General features: G+C 42.8%; 1 protein-coding gene across 1 annotated transcript in view; it reads left to right on the top strand.

Annotated features, from left to right (window-relative positions):
* The first annotated feature begins 405 nt into the window (after positions 1-405).
* LOC120021048 (neurexin-2-like) overlaps positions 406-24,848 on the top strand; it is a 113,430-nt gene continuing 88,987 nt past the window's right edge. The window contains exons 1-2 of the mRNA XM_038964697.1: positions 406-1,126; positions 22,667-22,696. Of these exons, the coding sequence (XP_038820625.1) occupies positions 406-1,126; positions 22,667-22,696 (751 nt within the window). The remainder of the gene's footprint in view (positions 1,127-22,666; positions 22,697-24,848) is intronic.

The raw sequence follows: 24,848 nt of genomic DNA, 5'->3' as shown, positions 1-24,848 counted from the left end.
CTAGGCTATATGCTAGTTCCTAGATTCCTAAACCTAGGCTATATGCTAGTTCCTAGATTCCTAAGTGTAGGCTACAGTATGTGTTAGTTCCTAATTCTTAAATGTTTAGTGCTAGTTCCTAGATTCCAAAACATATGGATTCTATGATATCACCAGAACGTTATTGTAGCTGGTTCTCTGGATAATAGGTGACACAATTCCCAATTTTTCCACTCAATGGAGAGGCTAAGAAGAAAATCAGGATAGAGAGGCAAAGATAAAAAGAAGAATTTGAGTCATATTATTGCTGTACACTTTAGGGAAAACACAACAGTGTAGACTGGAGCTCATTTCGGCCTCTCTCTCAGCGGTAGTGGATTAAAAGCAACGAGACCTAGTTGGAGGGATTAGAGTCAGAAGTGGAAGATGATAAGCAGACAGGGGAGGTGTGAAGTTCGGGCCGTGTGGCCCCTGCTATTGACTGGGCTGCTGTTGACAGTCATGGTCACGGCCTTGGAGTACGAGGGAGTCCCTGGTCAGTGGGCGCGGTACGGCCGCTGGGAAGCCAAGGCCACAGGCCAGCTGAGCTTCGCTCTGAAGACCAACATCAGCAAGGCCCTGGTGCTCTACCTGGACGACGGAGGGAACTGTGACTTCCTGGAGCTTCTGATCGCAGACGGCCGGCTGCATCTTCGCTTCACCATCCACTGTGCAGAGCCGGCCTCCCTGCACACGGAGACTCGTGTCAACGACCAGCGCTGGCACCGCGTGCTGCTCACCCGTAACTACAAAGAGACCAGCCTGGTGGTGGACAACGAGGACAAGGTGGCCGAGGTCAAGTCCAAGAGGAGTGAGATGGTGGTGGCCAGTGACCTTTACGTAGGCGGCATCTCGCCAGACGTGCGCCTATCTGCCCTCACGTCCAGCACCGTCAAATACGAGCCACCCTTCCAGGGCCTGATCGCCAACCTGAAGCTGGGGGAGACCCTCCCCGTGCTCCTGGATGGCCAGAGTGTTCAGAATGATTTGGAATATCTGTGCATTAAACAGAACCCCTGCAGCAACAGAGGCATCTGCTCCATCCACCAGGGAGAGGTCCTCTGTGACTGCACCGACACTGGATACAAGGGAAAGTACTGCCATGAAGGTGAGCCAAATACAAACTGAGCTGAATGAGTTATTGGAAAGGGCCTGTTTTTCCATTTGAATGCCTTAGCAGTAAAACTGATTGCTTTGTGAAGTTAAATGATGGTTTTTGAGGGATTCCTTTGGGTTTTACTTGTAATTCTGAGCCATTATCTGAACAGATTTTCATTTTAATAAATTATTTGTGGGAGAGTTCTGTTTATCTACATTTCAGCACAGCTTGACGCTCTGTTTCTGAATGCTTAGGGGGTTTGACTGAGATTGTTGGATAGGCGGTTGATTATGATGACGTTTTGTCTGAGTTTAGCTAGGCCCACGTAACTCATTTGTGGATGACTGTTTCATGGCTAAAGGGAAATAAGCAAATCTACAAGCCTCCACCCAGACATTTTGTTCTATTGCTACCACTCACATATACTGCAGGGTGGAAACCTCACTCTAGTAGAATAATGGCGTTACCATTCATCATTCTAAAACCATGCTGTTACCTGATACTAGATATCTGCTACCATAGGAACAGAATACTGTAGCAGTTTGCAACAGAATGACATTTCAGCAATAGGCTGGATGCTCACCTCAGAGAGATCAATACACCCAGGGCTAACTGGTTCCATGGCCATGGCTGTCATCCACTGCCTGCATCAGGTTTAGACCCTTCCCCCACTACCTCCACACTTCCCTTTGTGTTCTGATTCACAGAGGGCTTCTGTGTGAGCTGATACTGCACCTTTTTTTACATTTCTAAATAGAGACATACAGTAGAATACCAATGTGGTGTCACAATTTGACTGCAGACAATATTTGTCACCTAGAATATAAAATCAGGCACGCCAAAAGCTCAGAGAGATAAAAGATAAGAAGACATGATAAAAAATATGACTTATAAGAAATTTACAAATAATACATTTGTGACTGACCGGCTCGATTAGGTCTTCAGTAGCAAAATTTGAAATTGTGTTTTTTACATTGGATAAAAGTAGAGACTCGGAGCTAGAAAATGCATACACTACAGTTGAGGAAGAATTGGAAAGTAGTTATGCTTTGAAAGTTAAGAAACTTGTAACCTCACTTTTGAGAAAATTGCCTTTGAATGTTTTTGTACACCTACTGGAGACCTCTTCTTTGTCTACACCCATTCAACATAGTTCACACCCTCTTAAGCTTTAGCCGCACCCATATCTTTAAGGGTTGATCCGAGTGTTCTGGCGTAACAACAGCAGTCAAGCACCCAAGCTAACTGGCTAGCTAGCTTGATAGCTACTTCCAGACACAAATGAGAGAACTGCTCACTCTGACCATTTTACTCACCCTAACAGAGCTGGTTAGGCTGTTTTTCTGTTGTCCAGTTGCAGTTGGTGACTGCAACTGTGCTGCTGGCAACAATTTACACTTTTTTGCCAACGTTTACTGACACCGGACATATTCAACGGGTTTTGAGCATTCGTAAATTTGTCAGTTACTCTGCACTCTGGCACACTCAGATGAGAGTGCTCTGAAATCGGAGTAGATAGCAAATTTACCAGCTACGTCTATCAACAGTTGTCGCAGTGACATCATTAACATTCTATTGAAACGGTTACTTGCATAGTGGAGTCTTTTGTTAAGACATTTAGCTAGCTAAACAATGAACCATAATCCCAACTCATAATGTTACTACCCTTCATGAATCTGCAGGTAGCTAACCAACCAGGTTCAATGTTAGCTAGGCTATAACTAGCAAAGCAAATGGCTCTGAGATACGAATAATATTACTACACAGATCATACACGTAATGTTAGCTAGCTGACCTAACAGCAGTCAAGCACCCAAGCTAACTGGCTAACGTACTTCCAGACACAAATGAGAGAAGAGATCAGTATGACCATTTTACTCGCCCTATTGAAATGGATACTTGCATAGTGGAGTCTTATTAAGACATATAGCTAGCTAGCTAAACAAGGAACCATAATCCCAACTCATGAATCTGCAGGTAGCTAACCAACCAGGTTCAATGTTAGCTAGGCTATAACTAGCAAAGCAAATGCTTCTGAAATACGAATAGTATTACTACAAAGATCATACACGTAACGTTAGCTAGCGATCCAACCAGCTAATGTTAACTAGCTAGTGTCACGAACCGGCTCAAAGCCCGTAACAAAAGGGAGACAACGTGGAGATAAGGAATAACAAAACATATATTTATTAAATAAACTAAGTACAATATACAATGGTGTGTGTAATCAGTAATCAGTAGTGTAAGTGAGTGTTTAGCATGCATGAATGTGATAATGCAGGGTGTTGAAAGGTGCCAAAGCAAACAACCAAAAACCACCAAGATACACAACAAAATCTATGACGGTGTCTGCATGGAGAGAGTCTCCTCCATGAATGGGGAAGTGGTGTATTTATCCTGGGACACACTGGACCCAGGTGTTTCCCATGTAGCTGACGACCCTCCCAACTCCGCCAACCGGCATCCTAATAAGGAAACAAGAACAAAGAGAGAATACGGCAGACAGAGTGGGAGGGTCGTCACACTAGATAACAGTACGCTTAACTTGAAATGAAAACGACTTTCTGACAAAATTAGAAACGTGTAATATCTGAAAATGTAGCTAGCTAGACTATCTTACCCGTATACATGGATGGACGCTTCTCCCTCTCTCACGGATGCCATGGTTGCCATTAGTTTGAAGACGTAATCCGGAGACAGGTGTCTTCTCCATCTCCTTAGCTATCATGCTCTAATTCCACTGATTTCAAAACAGTCCTCCAGAAAGTGGAGAGAAACACTTATGCAGTTCTACTATCGCGATATATATTTTTTAGATGCTGCGTTAGAGACGATTATCTACACATACTGACCAGCTCAAATAGACAGAAGCGTGCTAAATGGCAGACCAATCTGAACTCATCTCTCTGCATTTCCAGACCACTCATTATCTCAGCCAATCATGGCTAGCGGGAAGGTTGCTGACTTTTTCTGTGGTTAAACCAATTAGGCTCGTAATTTGACAATTTTATTCATATTTACAGATGGCATACAAGTTCCAGAAGGTATTTCTGCCAAAAAACATCTTTAGATTATTTTTTAAAGTAGGACATACTCATAGTTTCCTGAAACGAGTCACATATAGTTACAGTTGAAGTCAGAAGTTTACATACACCTTAGCCAAATACATTTAAACTCAGTTTTTCACAATTCCTGACATTTAATCCAAGTAAAACCTGTCTTAGGTCAGTTAGGATCACCACTTTATTTTAAGAATGTGAAATGTCAGAATAATAGTAGAGAGAATGATGTATTTCAGCTTTTATTTCTTTCATCATATTCCCAGTGGGTCAGAAGTTTACATAGACTAAATTAGTATTTGGTAGCATTGTCTTTAAATTGTTTCACTTGGGTCAAATGTTTCGGGTAGCCTTCCACAAGCTTCCCACAATAAGTTGGGTGAATTTTGGCCCATTCCTCCTGACAGAGCTGGTGTAACTGAGTCAGGTTTGTAGGCCTCCTTGCTCGCACAAGCTTTTTCAGTTCTACCCACACATTTTCTATAGGATTTGTTGTCCTTAAACAATTTTCCCTTCCGCATGAAGTGCACCAGTCCCTCCTGCAGCAAAGCACCCCCACAACATGATGCTGCCACCCCCGTGCTTCACGGTTGAGATGGTGTTCTTCGGCTTGTAAGCATCCCCCTTTTTCCTCCAAACTGGCCAAACAGTTCTATTTTTGTTTCATCAAACCAGAAGACATTTCTCCAAAAAGTACGAACTTTGTCCTGTTGCAAACCGTAGTCTGGCTTTTTTATGGCGGTTTTGGAGCAGTGGCTTCTTCCTTGCTGATCGGCCTGTCAGGTTATGTTCTTCACAAGATCCTTTGCTGTTGTTCTGGGATTGATTTGTACTTTTCGCACCAAAGTACGTTCATCTCTAGGAGACAGAACGCGTCTCCTTCCTGAGCGGTATGACACTGCGTGGTCCCATGGTGTTTACTTGCATACTGTTGCTTGTACAGATGAACGTGGTACCTTCAGGTGTTTGGAAATTGCTCCCAAGGATGAACCAGACTTGGGGAGGTCAATAAAAAATTTTCTGAGGTCTTGGCTGATTTCTTTTGATTTTCCCATGATGTCAAGCAAAGAGGCAATGAGTTTGAAGGTAGGCCTTGAAATACATCCACAGGTACACCTCCAATTGACTCAAATTATGTCAATTAGCCTATCAGAAGCTTCTGAAGCCATGAACTAATTTTCTGAAATTTTCTAAGCTGTTTAAAGGCACAGTCAACTTAGTGTATGTAAACTTCTGACCCACTGGAATTGTGATACAGTGAAATATAAGTGAAATAATCTGTCTGTAAACAATTGTTGGAAAAATAACTTGTTATGCACAAAGTAGATGTCCTAACTGACTTGCCAAAACTCTAGTTTGTTAACAAGCAATTTGTGGAGTGGTTGAAAAACAAGTTTTAATGACTCCAACCTAAGTGTATGTGAACTTTCGACTTCAACTGTATCTGCTGAATTCCGACAGAGCCCAAAGGGGCAAAGATTTGGATTTTGTAGCCATTCCAAGACCACGCATCGGTCAAGAAATCACATGGCCACGTGGTCAGTACAGAGCTTCATTGGCCCAGTCATCTCTCTCAGGTGTATCTGGACTACCTTTTACCCCCAGAGCCAAGAGGAGCGTCAAAGTCGATTACAGCGCTCCTCACCAGAGAGGAGAATTAGGCCAGGGACATAAATCAGTCTGGTGTACGCACGTCTCCCTCTGACACACGCCTCATTTGCCAGCCAATCCAGGGAATGGGAATACGCTCATGTACTCTGATGCACATGTACATGGAGAATCTGTAGGCCTGCTCTGCTCTCATTCAAATCAACTCATTCTGCTATCCATCCCTCTCTGATGCACTGCTGGCCTTGCCCTACTGACATTTGAAACCGTTTTGTGTCTCCTGACATGGAAGCTATGTAGGAAACTCTGTTTTGTATTTTTTACAGTGCCTATTATTTAGTGTTCATACCCCTTGACTTATTCCACATGTTGTGTTATAGCCTGAATTCAAAATGTATTTATATATGGTTTTCTCAACCATCTACACACAATGCCCCATAATGACAGTGAAAACATGTTTTACAATTTTTTTTCTCTCACATTTATTGAAAATGAAATACAGAAATATATGTTTTACATAAGTATTCACACCCCTGACTGAATACTTTGTAGAAGAACCTTTGGCGGAGATTACAGCTTTGAGTCGTTTTGGGCATGTCTGTATCATCTTTGAGTTGTTTTGGGTATGTCTGTATCAGCTTTGAGTTGTTTTGGGCATGTCTGTATCAGCTTTGAGTTGTTTTGGGTATGTCTGTATCAGCTTTGAGTCGTCTTGGGTATGTCTGTATCAGCTTTGCACATCTGGATTTTGGGATTTTCTCCTTTTCTTCCTTGCAGAGTTTCACAAGCTCTGTTAAGTTAGATGGGGAGCGGCGGTGAACAGCAATCTTTAAGTCTTTCCACAGATTTTCAATGGTATTCAAGTCTGGGCTTTTGCTCTGCCACTCAAGGACTTTCACACACTGGTTCTGAAGCCAATCCAGCATTGTTTTAGCTGTATGCTTGGGGTCATTGTACTGTTGGAATGTAAATCTTCACCCCAGTCTAAGGGTGTTTGCACTCTGAAGCAGGCTCTCATCAAGGATTGGCCTGTATTTGGCTCCATTCATTGTTCCCTCTATCCTTACCAGTCTCCCAGTCCCTGCCACTGAAAAGCATCCCCATAGCATGATGCTGCCACCACCATGCCTTATGGTAGGGATGGTGTTAGACAGGTGATGAGCTGTGCCTGGTTTTCTCTAAACATAGTGCTTTGCATTCAGACCACATAATCTTTTGCCTTAGGCACGTGACAGACAGAAATTATTTGCAAACTCCAATCGTGATGTCATTTGCCTTTTTCTCAGGAGTGGCTTCCATCAGGACACTCTCCCATAAAGTTCAGATTGGTGAAAAGCTGTAGAGACTGTTGTCCTTTTGGCAGGTTCTCCCTTCTCAGTCAAGTAACTCTGTAGTTCTGTTAGAGTGGTCATTGGGTTCTTGATCACCTATCTGACCAAGGTCCTTCTTGCCCGGGTTAGTTAGACGGCCAGCTCTAGGCAGTTTGGATAGTTCCATATATTGTCTATTTCCCAATGATGGAGACCCCTGTGCTCTTGGAAACTTTCAACACTATAGAAGTTGTTTATACCCTTCCCCAGATATGTGCCTCATCACAGTTCTCTCAGAGATCTACGGATAGTTCTTTGGACTTCATGGTATAGTTTCTGCTCTGACATGTACTCTCAACTGTGGGATCTTCTATAGACATTTGTTTCGTTAAAAATATATAATGTCCAAACAATTGAATTGGCCACAAGTGGACTCCAATGAAGTTGTAGTGACATCCCAAGGATGATCAAAGGAAATGTGATGCACCTGAGCTCAATTTGGACTGTCATAGCAAAGGGGTGTGAATACTTATGTACATTAGTTATTTATGTATTTCATTTTAATAAATGTGCAAAAGGAATATCTAATAACATGTTTTCACTTTGTCATTATGGGGTATTGTATGTAAATAGTGAGAGAGAAAAAATATATTTAATCAATTTTGAATTCAGGCTGTAGCACAAGAAAATGTGGTATAAGTCAAGGGGTATGAATACTTTCTGAAGGCACTGTATGTTATGAGTAGGGGTCTGAGTTTTACACGGATGTAGTATGCACAAACTGTTGCTGTTATAGAGGTTACCTGACAGAGCCAATCTTCGGCACTGCAGTCTGAGTTGTAGAGGGCAGACATCAGCAGAGTACATCGTTATGAGGCGTATAAGATGGTTAACAAGTGAATTGTTACCCCAATGATTAACTTGAAGGGATTTGGAATGTATTGTGTCTTCAAGTAATGTAGTTGGTTGTCCTCACACGGGACACCATTAATGTTGGGCATTGTCCTCACACCAGATGTGTTTTGTCATATAGTAGTATTTATTGTTATGTAGCACTTTATTTTAAAATAGTTATGACAGCAACTTAAACCCATGTCCTGTCCTGCTCTCGCCCGATTGTTCTTAGAGACATGGTTGAGGAAAAAGCAAGCTCTCTAGAGAAGCTTTCCTAGTTCAAACACATACGTGGGTATGTGTATAGCATTCATCTCATTCAATGAAAGCTATTCGGTGTGTCTCAAAAGTCACTTTGAATTGAATATGTTATCTGTGTCTACACATTGGGTGTTGTGTTTGCTCAAGGTCATTCAGTATTAGATACTGTCTTTGTCTGCCTGCAGGAGATGAATCTAAATGTCATTTTTCATTTCAATAAAAAAGCAATTTATTGGAGCATGGAAGGGTTGATTTTACAACCAACAAAGATGACCCAGTTGTTAGTTGTTATAGCCTGACTCCTCTATGGAAAAATGTGTTCAGTATACGTACAGACCAGGGTGGTGAGTTTGATTAGTTGAATAAACTCCTGGTTTAAAAAGTTTTCTGGATATTTTTGTGCCATGTAGCATTGATCAAAGTGTCCAACCAAATCCCATGTTTTTGATTTATTCAATATGGTTGAACGGCATAGAAACAGCTCACCAGGGGTCACTGATTGTCAGAAACAGCTCACCAGGGGTCACTGATTGTCAGAAACAGCTCACCAGGGGTCACTGATTGTCAGAAACAGCTCACCAGGGGTCACTGATTGTCAGAAACAGCTCACCAGGGGTCACTGATTGTCAGAAACAGCTCACCAGGGGTCACTGATTGTCATGCATATTGTCTCTAGTAGTCGACGCGAGACACCCATCCAAACAAATCACTATTCACAAACCTTTGTCCCTCGTTTGTATCAACTTTATTGGCCCTTCCTCTTTTTTAAATGTTAAGAAATCAATAACACAAGTAACATGGTATTGGCCCAGCTTGAACCCTACATTTGGAACACTTGTAGTTGCCTTCAAGCTCTTTCAAATGTTCTTCTAGCCATAATGAGTTTTACAGTGACAGAGAAATAGCTTGTTAACGTTAAATTGCCTCTGGCAGTTTAAGCTATAACTGGCATTCAACTCCATCGTGGCCTTTACTATTGTGCCAAGTTTCAAGCCAAAGCTAACAAGTGAAGATTAAAAGATATACGGACCTCTCCACATATTTCTTCAACATTTGCCTGGCTGGGTCTGTTGGTTGTATTCAACCCTATCTTTTCCATTAACTCAGTGTATCTCACTTCTTGTCAAGCTGCCACCACCGTCATATGTTAAATTTATTCTGCCAACTCTCACTATTCCATAAAGCTGCATACTGTATTTCACTTCTATGAGCTGCACACATCAATTGGATTACAATTAGAAAGCAGGACTAATGCCTCTGTCTGTCATATTGTTGAAGGCTTGGACGGAACACAAAACCCTGTTGTCCTTTAAGGAATCTGGATTCTAGCCCTAGAATTTTGTTTAGCTGAGTCCTAGGGGTTTCATTTGCTCAGGACTTAATCATTCTAGCTATGCATGGATTTGTTTTTTCAGAACAGAAGACTGTTAGCATTAGTTTGACCACATTCAGTGCAGGTTATTTATCAGAAACCTTGTAACTGAGTTATCAGTTTGTCATATCTATTTTCTGGATGAATGAAAGTTAAGCTCTGGACTGATAAATGTGGAGTATCAGGAACTTTAAAGGTTACATTGAACCTCGAAGTCACTTGTGATCCTGTAACTCTGTAGTTTAGTCTCACCAATATAAGTCTTTTTTTATTTTATTTTTATAAATTTGATCCCCCTTTTCTCCCCAATTTTCGTGATACCCAATCGCTAGTAATTACTATCTTGTCTCATCGCTACAACTCCAGTACGGGCTTGGGAGAGACGAAGGTCGAAAGCCATGCGTCCTCCGAAGCACAACCCAACCAAGCCGCACTGCTTCTTAACACAGCGCGCCTCCAACCCGGAAGCCAGCCGCACCAATGTGTCGGAGGAAACACCGTGCACCTGGCCCCCTCGGTTAGCGCGCACTGCGCCCGGCCCGCCACAGGAGTCACTGGAGCGCGATGAGACAAGGATATCCCTACCGGCCAAACACTCCCTAACCCGGACGACGCTAGGCCAATTGTGCGTCGCCCCACGGACCTCCCGGTCGCGGCCGGCTGCGACAGAGCCTGGGCGCGAACCCAGAGACTCTGGTGGCGCAGCTAGCGCTGCGATGCAGTGCCCTAGACCACTGCGCCACCCGGGAGGCCCAATATAAGTCATTTTGACCCATATAAGATGTTGCCATGTTGAGGCAGATCAGTCATTATGCTGGGACATCAACTCACCTGTATCTGAACTCTCATCACTGGGACCCTGTGCACTCTCATGATTTATAGTGACAGTTGGCCGTGCTCATTACACAGCCACATTTATTCCATTTTATCTATCACAATTTGGGGAAATTGAATTTACCTTCCTCAAGCTGTAGTGAATGAAATTGAATTTCTCTCTGAATACATTTCATTTTCCCATTCAATCCAATCCGTTGGTCTTTAAACCAGTAAGTGATGTTGGCATTCATATAGCCTCTTTAAGGGCTAGCAGCATAGATTCCTTTGAGCCCCAGGATCTTGACACAACGCATTGCTCTTAGCCTCTTTCCCCTCATTATCACGATGGCATCGCAGTCTCCAACAAGGAAGTGGAACTGTGACTCACCCATCACCAAAGCACTGCCTAGACTCCCACCTTCCTTCCTCTGACAACTCTGACATCCGCCCCGCAGACACTTATTGCTTGGCAATCTGGGGCTTTCCATGCTTCATTACACACTAGGTCTGTGTGAGGCTGTGTGTTGCCGTCTGTAGGTTCCTGTCGTCACAGGGGAATTGAGCTGATGTGGTCTCGGATCTCTGTGGCCACTACTTCAGAGGCATTGCTAATCAACTACCAGGGGTGAATGGTGGTAAAAGTAATGTGGAATTTAAACTGTTGGGCCTCTTCCAAACCGTTGAGAGACTGTATCAGGTTTCCACTCTCCTGCCGTTAGGGGATCATTTATTTCATAATTTCTTCCATTTATGTTCCCACAGAGAACTTTATGTTGGGACCTTATAACTTACAATATTTCCACAAAGAGAGAGAGAGAGAGTGTGTGTGTGTGTGTGTGTGTGTGTGTGTGTGTGTGTGTGTGTGTGTGTGTGTGTGTGTGTGTGTGTGTGTGTGTGTGTGTGTGTGTGTGTGTGTGTGTGTGTGTGTGTGTGCGCATTGTGAGTCAGTGTCAGTGCATCTTTTACTCTGTTGGCTTGTAATTTGTCTGTGCTTGTAATTGTATAATGATACAGTATATCGGTGTGTAATGATGTGGTATTTATAGGCCTGACTGGGTGAATCATATATAACAACATACGGCTGCAACCTTCCTAGAAGACCATATCCTGTTCTCATAATGTAGATTGTCTCATGTAAATGTGCCTCATCGAAAGCATATCTATCCAATATAACCTCCATGTAGGTATGAGCTATGAGGGATCCTCTGATAAAACTGCAGCAGTGTCAGCCTTCATTACAGCAAATATGGGGTAAAATGCTATGTGCTAGTATTTTAAAGAGATGCCTATTGCCTACTAAATGTGTGAGTTGAGTATCAGGATCATTACTGGAAGTGATATTGTATAGATTAGAAAGGTCTATGGAGAGGCCTACTGTATGTGTTGTAATTAGAGAGGCCTACTGTATGTGTTGTAATTAGAGAGGCCTACTGTATGTGTTGTAATTAGAGAGGCCTACTGTATGTGTTGTAATTAGAGAGGCCTACTGTATGTGTTGTAATTAGAGAGGCCTACTGTATGTGTTGTAATTAGAGAGGCCTACTGTATGTGTTGTAATTAGAGAGGCCTACTGTATGTGTTGTAATTAGAGAGGACTACTGTATGTGTGGTAATTAGAGAGGACTACTGTATGTGTTGTAATTAGAGAGGCCTACTGTATGTGTTGTAATTAGAGAGGCCTACTGTATGTGTTGTAATTAGAGAGGCCTACTGTATGTGTTGTAATTAGAGAGGACTACTGTATGTGTTGTAATTAGAGAGGCCTACTGTATGTGTTGTAATTAGAGAGGCCTACTGTATCTGTCGTAATTAGAGAGGCCTACTGTATGTATTGTAATTAGAGAGGCCTACTGTATGTATTGTAATTAGAGAGGCCTACTGTATGTGTTGTAATTAGAGAGGCCTACTGTATGTGTGGTAATTAGAGAGGACTACTGTATGTGTGGTAATTAGAGAGGCCTACTGTATGTGTTGTAATTAGAGAGGCCTACTGTATGTGTTGTAATTAGAGAGGCCTACTGTATGTGTTGTAATTAGAGAGGCCTACTGTATGTGTGGTAATTAGAGAGGACTACTGTATGTGTTGTAATTAGAGAGGCCTACTGTATGTGTTGTAATTAGAGAGGCCTACTGTATGTGTTGTAATTAGAGAGGACTACTGTATGTGTGGTAATTAGAGAGGACTACTGTATGTGTGGTAATTAGAGAGGCCTACTGTATGTGTCGTAATTAGAGAGGCCTACTGTATGTGTGGTAATTAGAGAGGACTACTGTATGTGTTGTAATTAGAGAGGACTACTGTATGTGTTGTAATTAGAGGCCTACTGTATGTGTTCTAATTAGAGAGGCCTACTGTATGTGTTCTAATTAGAGAGGCCTACTGTATGTGTTGTAATTAGAGAGGCCTACTGTATGTGTTGTAATTAGAGAGGCCTACTGTATGTGTTGTAATTAGAGAGGCCTACTGTATGTGTTGTAATTAGAGAGGCCTACTGTATGTGTTGTAATTAGAGAGGACTACTGTATGTGTGGTAATTAGAGAGGACTACTGTATGTGTCGTAATTAGAGAGGCCTACTGTATGTGTTGTAATTAGAGAGGCCTACTGTATGTGTGGTAATTAGAGAGGACTACTGTATGTGTTGTAATTAGAGGCCTACTGTATGTGTTGTAATTAGAGGCCTACTGTATGTGTTGTAATTAGAGAGGCCTACTGTATGTGTTGTAATTAGAGAGGCCTACTGTATGTGTTGTAATTAGAGAGGCCTACTGTATGTGTTGTAATTAGAGAGGCCTACTGTATGTGTTGTAATTAGAGGCCTACTGTATGTGTGGTAATTAGAGAGGACTACTGTATGTGTGGTAATTAGAGAGGACTACTGTATGTGTTGTAATTAGAGAGGACTACTGTATGTGTCGTAATTAGAGAGGACTACTGTATGTGTCGTAATTAGAGAGGACTACTGTATGTGTTGTAATTAGAGAGGACTACTGTATGTGTTGTAATTAGAGGACTACTGTATGTGTTGTAATTAGAGAGGCCTACTGTATGTGTTGTAATTAGAGAGGCCTACTGTATGTGTTGTAATTAGAGAGGCCTACTGTATGTGTTGTAATTAGAGAGGCCTACTGTATGTGTTGTAATTAGAGAGGCCTACTGTATGTGTTGTAATTAGAGAGGCCTACTGTATGTGTGGTAATTAGAGAGGCCTACTGTATGTGTGGTAATTAGAGAGGCCTACTGTATGTGTTGTAATTAGAGAGGCCTACTGTATGTGTTGTAATTAGAGAGGCCTACTGTATGTGTTGTAATTAGAGAGGCCTACTGTATGTGTCGTAATTAGAGAGGCCTACTGTATGTGTCGTAATTTGTATGTGTTGTAATTAGAGAGGCCTACTGTATGTGTCGTAATTAGAGAGGCCTACTGTATGTGTTGTAATTAGAGAGGCCTACTGTATGTGTTGTAATTAGAGAGGCCTACTGTATGTGTTGTAATTAGAGAGGCCTACTGTATGTGTTGTAATTAGAGAGGCCTACTGTATGTGTCGTAATTAGAGAGGCCTACTGTATGTGTCGTAATTTGTATGTGTTGTAATTAGAGAGGCCTACTGTATGTGTCGTAATTAGAGAGGCCTACTGTATGTGTTGTAATTAGAGAGGCCTACTGTATGTGTTGTAATTAGAGAGGCCTACTGTATGTGTTGTAATTAGAGAGGCCTACTGTATGTGTTGTAATTAGAGAGACTACTGTATGTGTTGTAATTAGAGAGGTCTACTGTATGTGTTGTAATTAGAGAGGCCTACTGTATGTGTTGTAATTAGAGAGGCCTACTGTATGTGTTGTAATTAGAGAGGCCTACTGTATGTGTCGTAATTTGTATGTGTTGTAATTAGAGAGGCCTACTGTATGTGTCGTAATTAGAGAGGCCTACTGTATGTGTTGTAATTAGAGAGGCCTACTGTATGTGTTGTAATTAGAGAGGCCTACTGTATGTGTTGTAATTAGAGAGGCCTACTGTATGTGTTGTAATTAGAGAGGACTACTGTATGTGTTGTAATTAGAGAGGACTACTGTATGTGTTGTAATTAGAGAGGACTACTGTATGTGTCGTAATTAGAGAGGACTACTGTATGTGTCGTAATTAGAGAGGACTACTGTATGTGTCGTAATTAGAGAGGCCTACTGTATGTGTCGTAATTAGAGAGGCCTACTGTATGTGTCGTAATTAGAGAGGCCTACTGTATGTGTCGTAATTAGAGAGGCCTACTGTATGTGTTGTAATTAAAGAGGCCTACTGTATGTGTTGTAATTAGAGAGGCCTACTGTATGTGTTGTAATTAGAGAGGCCTACTGTATGTGTTGTAATTAGAGAGGCCTACTGTATGTGTTGTAATTAGAGAGGCCTACTGTATGTGTTGTAATTAGAGAGGCCTACTGTATGTGTTGTAATTAGAGAGGCCTACTGTATGTGTGGTAATTAAACCCAGAAGAATTAGCATTAACTGTTTGGTGCTGCTCTTTATGCATTTATAGATTGTGAATGTGCTTCAGTCACCAATACTAATGATTCTCTGTCTTCTCTGATTCCATACAGTTATCCAGAAAGCAGTAGAAGGTAAGACCATTTTTCTTTTTTCTTTTCTTTTTCTGCTACTATGAGGTGACTTACTTGACTATCATCTTCTTTCTAGAATATCTCTGATGTGCTGCATAATGTACTTTGAGGCTGCTTTTTCCTGGGCCCTTTTTCATGGCATCTATGTTTATTTTTATTTTTTTTATTTATCCGTTATTTCAACAGGTAAGTTGACTGAGAACACGTTCTCATTTACAGCAACGACCTGGGAAATAGTTACAGGGGAGAGGAGGGGGATGAATGAGCCAATTGTAAACTGGGGATTATTAGGTGACCGTGATGGTATGAGGGCCAGATTGGGACTTCAGCCAGGACACCGGGGTTAACACCCCTACTCTTACGATAAGTGCCATGGGTTCTTTAATGACCTCAGAGAGTCAGGACACCCGTTTAACGTCCCATCCGAAAGACGGCACCCTACACAGGTCAGTGTCCCCAATCACTGCCCTGTGGCATTGGGATATTTTTTTAGACCAGAGGAAAGAGTGCCTCCTACTGGCCCTCCAACACCACTTCCAGCAGCATCTGGTCTCCCATCCAGGGACTGACCAGGACCAACCCTGCTTAGCTTCAGAAGCATATGTCCAGCAACTTTTCCCTGACTGTGGCTTTAGCTGTCCATTAACGATTGAAGAGCAAACGGCTATCTTTAACCCAACAGTTAATTGTCTAAAATTGGTTCTGCGTTGCTTTTTTGACATAGTGATTGTCTCTGTGAGACTTGCACAGACTCACACAGAAAGACAGTAGGGATGTCATCATCTGTGTGAACAGTGCTGCGCTTTGTGCTAACTGTAGCTACCATCTAAAACAACCCAGCTATTAAGATGGTTGATTACCAAGCCATTGACATCAAGGCAGTATATCACACTGTCAAAAGATTGGCACTCTGATTACACACTAATGGAAATGCTTTGCTTGCAGAATGAAAGTATTTCCCCCAGCATTACTTGTCCCTGTTAGAAGGAAAACACAATTTGTCTTTGATAATGTGATCATTGGCAGTCTGTTTAACCACATCACAATAAAACAAATATAATTGCTCTTCAACAAAACAGACAGACTGTAAATGAAGATTGAACGTGGAGGTGGGGAAGCCCAGTGTAGCTGAGTTGTCGTGCAGTGAGAGACTTGCATCAGGCCTGTTAGGAGGAGCTCTGGTGGTGTAGTGGTGCCAGAGAATCCAACAGGCTCAGGGGTCCATGCTCTGGGTGCGCTGGGCCTCTGCATGTTAGAAATCACTGCTGCTGCTCACCAGAACAGCCAGCTACCCACACCTGTTATCCAATACTGTTGCTCTGTACATTTGTATATTGTAAATAAATGACTGCACAGAAGGAATAAATGGTATTTTCAGTTAAATTTTTACAACATGCAACGATGTCCACATAGTTCGCAATGAGTGTTGACAGTCAGCACTGTGCGTACTGTACAGTAGCTATGAACGTTGATGTGCTTGAATACACATGTTATCATTCTATTCCAAATGGTTTCCCTGACTAATTCCTACATACTATTCTGTGTGTATTCTTTTGGAACACTGCACTGTCAGTGTCTAACAGTGGACTGGGAGAGTTGATTACAACCATCCCCTGCTTACTAATGTGAAGGGCTATATCCAGGCCCTACATGGGGCGATGATGATGAGTAGAAAGCTTCAGTTCAGAAGGGTCCTCTTTCAACCCCAGCCTCTAGTCACTCTTCATTTCCCTTGTGATGAGCAAGGGTGCTATGACCACACTCACAGCAAAAGGCGAGCGTTGTTAAATTAAATGACATGCTGCAAAGAGAAAGAATGAGTCTTTATTGGATTAAAGCTTTGACATGGAGTCTGCGTCGCATCCCGGTGAACAAGGCATGAAAACAAAGATGACACTTGAAAAATGATCTGTTGAGCTAGATCTCCTCTTTTTGCTTTATCCGGGGCAATGCAATGTGACATCCAGCAGTAAGTCTTTGTAGTCCCCATATCAATGGGCCTAGATGGCTGCCTATACAAAACGGCAAACACCCCATTTAAAAATAGTAACCTCAATGCTTTTATTTTGTCTGCACTGAGGGCTTTCATACTGTGGGTTAGTGATGACAACCTCTGGATTATAAGTGGTTGGAACTCCAGAGTGTCTCCAGGAGTCAGCCTGTGGAATCCCCCATGTCTGCAGTCTGTCACGGAGCCTGGGCTACCTGAATGGGGGGGGCAAGGTGGGGCATGCTTTTCAGGCCAGGAGACGTGGAGTGCAGCATCCTCTGATGTGCTGTGAGCAAAAGTGGGTCTGTGAGAGAGAGATAAGAGAATCCACACGTGAATGTAGAACACCAACAGACAGTAACCACTGCTTTCTCTGTGTGTTAATAGTGTTGGTGTGTGCATTATGCAAACCACTATCTACAAAATGAAACAATTTTGGAGAATGACTATTTCAATTACCTGGTTCCCACTGGTTGAATCAATAGTGTTTCCACGTAAGTTCAATGAAATGACGCTGAACCATCGTGGAACAAACGTGGAATTGACATCTGTGATTCTGTGCCCAGTGGGTTGGTTGTTTATTTTATTATTATTTTTTGTTGTTCCTTTTAAGAGATGTTACGATGTCATACGGTACTTTTAATAGTTGATAGAGTGATGGTGTGAATGACTCTGACCCTGTGAGAACCTCAGCACAGACATCTTCAAACGAGAGGACAGGACAGGACACAGCTGCCACTGCTGCTGCTGGTGGCCAGGGAGCTCTAAGCACCACTGTCCTTGGTTTAATCCGCTCAAGAATACTCTCCTTCAAAACACTGCAACTTCATGAAGAAACAAACTCAGCAAAAGCACAAATCCAACCCTTTACGCTTTGCCTTTTTCTTCAGAATATTCTCACACATTAAATGTAAAATCTTAGTGGTCATTTCACAGATGGCCTTCTCGTAGTCCACTCGTGAACTTTGGATTTGATACAATAACTATGAGGTTATTAAAGTGTAGATTGTCAGCTTTAATTTCAGTGTATTTTCATTCATACTGGGGGAACTTTTTTGAAATTACAGCACTTTTTGTACATAGTCCCCAAATTTTTAGGGTTTGGATGTTATTGGATCAGACTGCTAGGTTGGAGGTTAACTAGCATTATTTAAAAGTGGCAATATGTCACTTTTTGGGTGACCTGACCAAATTCACATAGAAATGTGAGTTATAGTTCTATCATTATACTTGAAAGCAAGTCTAAGAAGCGGTAGATATGTTCTATGTGCTAATGTTCTATGCTTCCTGTTCTTAAGTTTAGTTTTTTGCATCTTTTACTTTCGATTTTGTACACCAGCTGAAACAACAATATTTTTGCTTATGGAACAAATATTTCACAGTGCTTTACGTGGTACAATGATTCTCTACACTATACTATCTTATTTTGTCACATAAACTGAAACTAAGCAAACTATTAGAGTTTTAGCAACCAGGAAATGGCGGAGCGATTTTCTGCATAGTGCAACGTTAAATACACAGTGGCACACGTATTTCACTTTCAAAGAAATGGGTTCACTCTTATTTTTCTTGGAATCATGGATGAACTGAATAGTTAGAACTGGTTAGAAATGAATGAACAAACAACAGCAACACGTTTCAATATGTGCAAAGGTTCTCTACGCACCTGCAAACAGACCTGAATGTCAAATATATATCTGTAGTAGTAATGGAGAAAGAATTATGAGAGAGAAATGTTATTGCAATATTTTTTTAAACCCACAAGAGAATCTACTTATTGCATAGAACACCTTTTTTCTCTTTTTAAAAAATCAGTCTTAATGACCTTTTATAGCTTGTTTGCCCTCATTTTGATTGTTTTATGGAGCATAGCAGAGACAGCAGTTAACTAGATTTAGCATTTAGCAGTAATTTTATTGTTTCAAAGATATATTGTAAATGTATTCATAGACATGTAATTACAACAATGTAAAAAAAAAAACAGTGTGAAGGTGGAATCATTTATCTTGACATTAGAAACATGGATGAAGGGGAGTGGGGAGCATGGAGGAAGGGGATTGGGGAGCGTGGAGGAAGGGAGTGGGGAGCATGGAGTAAGGGGATTGGGAAGCGTGGAGGAAGGGAGTGGGGAGCGTGGAGGAAGGGAGTGGGGAGCGTGGAGGAAGGGAGTGGGGAGCATGCGGGAGGGTAGTGGGGAAGGGAGCATGGAGGTGGGGAGCGTGGAGCGTGAAGGAAGGGAGTGGGGAGCGTGGAGGAAGGGAGTGGGGAGCGTGGAGGAAGGGAGTGGGGAGCATGCGGGAGGGTAGTGGGGAAGGGAGCATGGAGGTGGGGAGCGTGGAGCGTGAAGGAAGGGAGCGGGGAGCGTGGAGGAAGGGAGTGGGGAGCGTGGAGGAAGGGAGTGGGGAGCGTGGAGGAAGGGAGCGTGGAGGAAGGGAGTGGGGAGCGTGGAGGAAGGGAGTGGGGAGCATGCGGGAGGGTAGTGGGAAAGGGAGCGTGGAGGAAGGGAGTGGGGAGCATGCGGGAGGGTAGTGGGAAAGGGAGCATGGAGGAGGGGAGTGGGGAGCGTGGAGGAAGGGAGTGGGGAGCGTGGAGGAAGGGCGTGGGGAGCGTGGAGGAAGGGAGTGGGGAGCATGCGGGAGGGTAGTGGGGAAGGGAACATGGAGGAGGGGAGCGGGGAGAAAGGGAGTGGGGAGCGTGGAGAAAAAGGGAGTGGGGAGCGTGGAGAAAGGGAGTGGGGAGCGTGGAGAAAGGGAGTGGGGAGCGTGGAGAAAGGGAGTGGGGAGCGTGGAGAAAGGGAGTGGGGAGCATGGAGAAAGGAAGTGGGGAGCATGCGGGAGGGTAGTGGGGAAGGGAGTGGGGAGCGTGGAGGTGGGGAGCATGGAGGAGGGGAGTGGGGTGCGTGGAGGTGAGGAGCGTGGAGGAAGGGAGTGGGGAGGATGCAGGAGGGTTGTGGGGAAAAGGAGCGTGGAGGTGGGGAGTGGGGAGCGTGGAGGATGGGAGTGGGGAGCATGCAGGAGGGGAGTGGGGAGCATGCAGGAGGGTTGTGGGGAAAAGGAGCGTGGAGGAGGGGAGTGGGGAGCGTGGAGGAGGGGAGTGGGGGGAGCATGGAGGCGGGGAGTGGGGAGCATGCTGGAGGGTGGTGGAGAAAGGGAGCATGGAGTTGGGAGCATGCGGGAGGGGAGTGGGGGAAGGGAGCATGCGGGAAGGGAGTGGGGAAAGGGAGCATGGAGTGGGGAGGATGGAGGAGGGGAGTGGGGAGCATGCGGGAGAGGAGTGGGGGAGTGGGGAGCGTGGAGGAGGGGAATTGGGAGTGTGAAGTGGGGGAGTGGGGAGCGTGGAGTGGGGAGCATGCGGGAGGGTAGTGGGGAAAGGGAGTATGAAGAAGAGGAGTGGGGAAAGGGAGCATGGAGGAGGGGAGTGGGGAAAGGGAGCATGGAGGATGGGAGTGAGGAAAGGGAGCATGGAGGATGGGAGAGGGGAAAGGGAGCATGGAGGAGGGGAGTGGGGAAAGGGAGCATGGAGGAGGGGAGTGGGGAAAGGGGGATCGTGGTCAACGTCATACTGGGGGGAAACACGAGAGCCTGTTGCTATGCCAACACAGATTGGGCATGCACAAGATGCATCCACCACGGTCAGGTTTGACACTTCAAAAGGAAAAATAAAGCTGGTGATGTTTATCTTAGTCAAAACAGAATATTTCAGCTGTGACAAACCTCTGTGTCTTTGATGCTGTCCAGCTCTGCTCAGCTCTCTGCCATATTATCTCTGACCTCCAGCCTAAGACCTTGTGTTGACCTCATTTCCTCCTGCCCTCTGAAAGGTCAATGAATGGGGAGGTGTATAACAAACTGGTACATGTGTATATACACCTTTATTAATAACTGGTACATGGACATAGTCTAAAGATCTGTGTTCTGATTAGATGATCGATAACATCTCATTCCCCAGTTAAATTTGCCAATTTCCTCCAACACAGCGTTCACAAAAAGAACCAGCTAGCTCCATGAATCACATTTGTGATGGAAGACTCAATGCCCTTTTGAAAAAATGTTGTTGTCTCTGTCAACACAGTAAATACAATAGATGTGCTGATGGAGTGATTACTGTCTGTCTGTTACTGGTGGAAAAGTCCTTCCCATGCACAAGGTTGTGTTTTGTTTAATCCAATTGTGTTCACGGTTTCTTTCTTTTTGATTGAGGCATAGCTGTTTATCTAAATGTGTTAGGAATGCTATTTGTTTTTGATGAATCTGTACGTGAAATGACAATGTATGAGCTTTGTTGAGCTGGAAAAAAGGTTATATCGCAAAGAACCTGCTAAAATGCCAGGGAGAGGAACATCACTGATGATGCAGCATATATGAGATGGTTACCATTTTGATCTCTAAAAGTGTTAAAATTTTCTACATTATACAGATACTTTATAAGGAAACTTCCAGCACCCTGAAGATGAAAGCCCTGAAAAATATAACTGTCAACAAAGACTGCAAGAAATCGCATTAAAATTTCTACCTGGTCTTTGTTCGGGCTGAACAATTCCCTTAATTTCTTGCGTGTGGATGCTTATGGTGTAATTGTGTGATACAAATGCTTGTCTTTGGTCATTTAAAGACTTCAATCAGCCACATTCCTTGTCTAACACAATTCCGGTTCATTTTAATTACTAAATGCCCACATTCAAGCGGCAAGCCACAAGGCCTTTGGTCCAATTGTTTACACAATAAAGTTGATTCTGTGATGTCCACAGAATTGGAGTGCTCCAGTTCACTGAGATCTAGTTTATTGAGTTACATTGTATTTTATGAATGTGTTTTGCATATGATGTATTCTTCCCTGGCCAACAACTGCAGCACTATGGTTACATTAAAGCTGTCACATTATGCCTCCCACACCCTGGGTTATTGATTGTTATGGCCCTCCCTCGCCCTGCTTAATGCTGAATCCTATTGAAGGGACTGGTTTGAATCTAGTTAAGGAGACAGTCCTCACTACCTTCATCCTATTGAAGGGACTGGTTTGAATCTAGTTAAGGATACAGTCCTCACTACCTTCATCCTATTGAAGGGACTGGTTTGAATCTAGTTAAGGAGACAGTCCTCACTACCTTCATCCTATTGAAGGGACTGGTTTGTGTACCTGTCGCATGCATTGTTCGAGGTATATATTTGCGGTGCTCGTTTCGATTTATTTACACTGGAGAACATTGGAGAACTTCATATGAACAAAATGTTTATTGTAAAAGTGACAAAAACCTTATTCTAATGTGAGAAAGCTGTCTGCTCAAGAGTAAGCCTGTGTGTTCCATTAGAAAAAAAGCTTCTGTGTGAGCAACTACCCTAGAGGGTTGCACCAATTTAGAAGCTTTTTTTCTTATCCCGCTCTTCCCACTCTTTGTATCAGTCCTCACTACCTTCATCCTATTGAAGGGACTGAGGCGTTTGTCTGTTTTCAGTTTCATTTCCTCCTCCGTTTTAGTTTTGATTTGAACTCTGACATCCGTACCTATCCCAGGATGTCTGTCACAAACTGCAGTCCAACGGTTGTGACAATGCTTTTGTTTCTTCCCAATCCTTTTTATGACCTTCCTGTTGTTCCTATTCTTTTTTCTGTTCTCTCCCTCAAGGTCTGGCGCACTTGATGTTAAACCGCCAAGGTATGGGGTCTGTTGGTTTCCTTTTCTCCCTCAACCACCTGCACACTCTATCTCACTGCCCTGAAATCATTTTACTTCCCTGTACCACACTGACATTTCCCTTCCTCTTCCCCCTTCCATTTACTTGTCCTTTCATTTCTGCTTCCTGTCATGTTGTGCTATCTGTGCCCACACCACTCCAACTATGTCCGTCAAACCCTTGTCCCCATCTCTGGCCAGCTACTGGAACTTCACCTTTGACCTCTACAGCCTTTCGCCAAGGTAACGCTTTTACGCCCACAGTCTTTCATCGGTTTGGTTTTCATGTGATCCTTTCCAAGAGAAAACATACCTCGTGCTTCAGATGATTTGTGATTACAATTCAGATGATTTGTGATTACAATTGCTCTTAAATCTGTCTTTGAAATTTCAACATACATGTTGCTTTTTCTGTATACATACACTATGGTTCTCTTCCGTTATGATACAATTGAATTGAGATGAAATAGGAGAATATGTACAATGTTTAATTAATATTCACACAATTAATCCAATAATTTAAAAGTTAATGTTATGCAGTCTGTTTGCTCATCAACAATGTTTGTTGAGTTTGAAAAGGTAGTCAGTCCTAATCAAATCAAATCAAATTGTATTGGTCACGTACACATATTTAGCGAAATAATTGTGTTCCTAGCTCCAACAGTGCAGTAATATCTAACAATACACAACAATACACACTAATCTAAAAAGTAAAAGAATGTAATTAAGAAATATATAAATATTAGGACGACCAATGTCAGAAAACGGAGAATAAATATATATATACACATCTGTATGTATGTATATATGTATATATATATAATGAGTAGGTATGTCCAAAATATGTGTATATATATATATATATAGTTGAAGTCGGAAGTTTACATACACCTTAGCCAAATACATTTAAACTGACATTCCTGACATTTAATCCTAGTAAAAATTCCCTGTCTTTGGTCAGTTAGGATCACCACTTTATTTTAAGAATGTGGAATGTCAGAATAATAGTAGAGAAAATTATTTATTTCAGCTTTTATTTCTTTCATCACATTCCCAGTGGGTCAGAAGTTTACATACACTCAATTAGTATTTGGTAGCATTGCCTTTAAATTGTTTAACTTGGGTCAAATGTTTTGGGAGCCTTCCACAAGCTTCCCACAATAAGTTGGGTGAATTTTGGCCCATTCCTCCTGACAAAGCTGGTGTAACGGAGTCAGGTTTGTAGGCCTCCTTGCTCGAACACGCTTTTTCAGTTCTGCCCACAAATCTTCTATAGGATTGAGGTTAGGGCGTTGTGATGGCCACTCCAATACCTTGACTTTGTTGTCCTTAAGCCATTTTGCCACAACTTTGGAAGTATGCTTGGTGCCATTGTCGATTTGGAAGACCCATTTGCGACCAAGGTTTAACTTCCTGACTGATGTCTTGAGATGTTGATTCAATATATCCATATAATTGTCCTTCCTCACGATGCCATCTATTTTGTGAAGTGCACATGTCCCTCCTGCAGCAAAGCACCCCCACAACATGATGCTACCACCCCCGTGCTTCACGGTTGGGATGGTATACTTCGGCTTGCAAGCCTCCCCCTTTTCCCTCCAAACATAACGATGGACATTATGGCCAAACAGTTCTATTTTTGTTTCATCAGACCAGAGGACATTTCTCAAAAAAGTATGATCTTTGTCCCCATGTGCAGTTGCAAACCATAGTCTAGCTTTTTTATGGCGGTTTTGGAGCAGTGGCTTCTTCCATGCTGAGCGGCCTTTCAGGTTATTTCGATATAGGACTCGTTTTACTGTGGATTTAGATACTTTTATACCTGTTTCCTCCAGCATCTTCACAAGGTCCTTTGCTGTTGTTCTGAGATTGATTTGCACTTTTCGCACCAAAGTACGTTGATTTCTTGTAGACAGAACGCGTCTCCTTCCTGAGCGGTATGATGGCTGCGTGGTCTCATGGTGTTTATACTTGCGTACTATTGTTTGTACAGATGAATGTGGTACCTTCATCCGTTTGGAAATTGCTCCCAAGGATGAACCAGACTTGTGGAGGTCTACAATTTTTGGCTGATTTCTTTAGATTTTCCCATAATGTCAAGCAAAGAGGCACTGAGTTTGAAGGTTAGGCCTTG

The sequence above is a fragment of the Salvelinus namaycush genome, chromosome 26 (genome assembly GCF_016432855.1).
Source record: "Salvelinus namaycush isolate Seneca chromosome 26, SaNama_1.0, whole genome shotgun sequence".
In the NCBI taxonomy this organism is placed as follows: Eukaryota; Metazoa; Chordata; class Actinopteri; order Salmoniformes; family Salmonidae; genus Salvelinus; species Salvelinus namaycush.
This window is presented reverse-complemented; position numbering and strand designations above follow the sequence as displayed.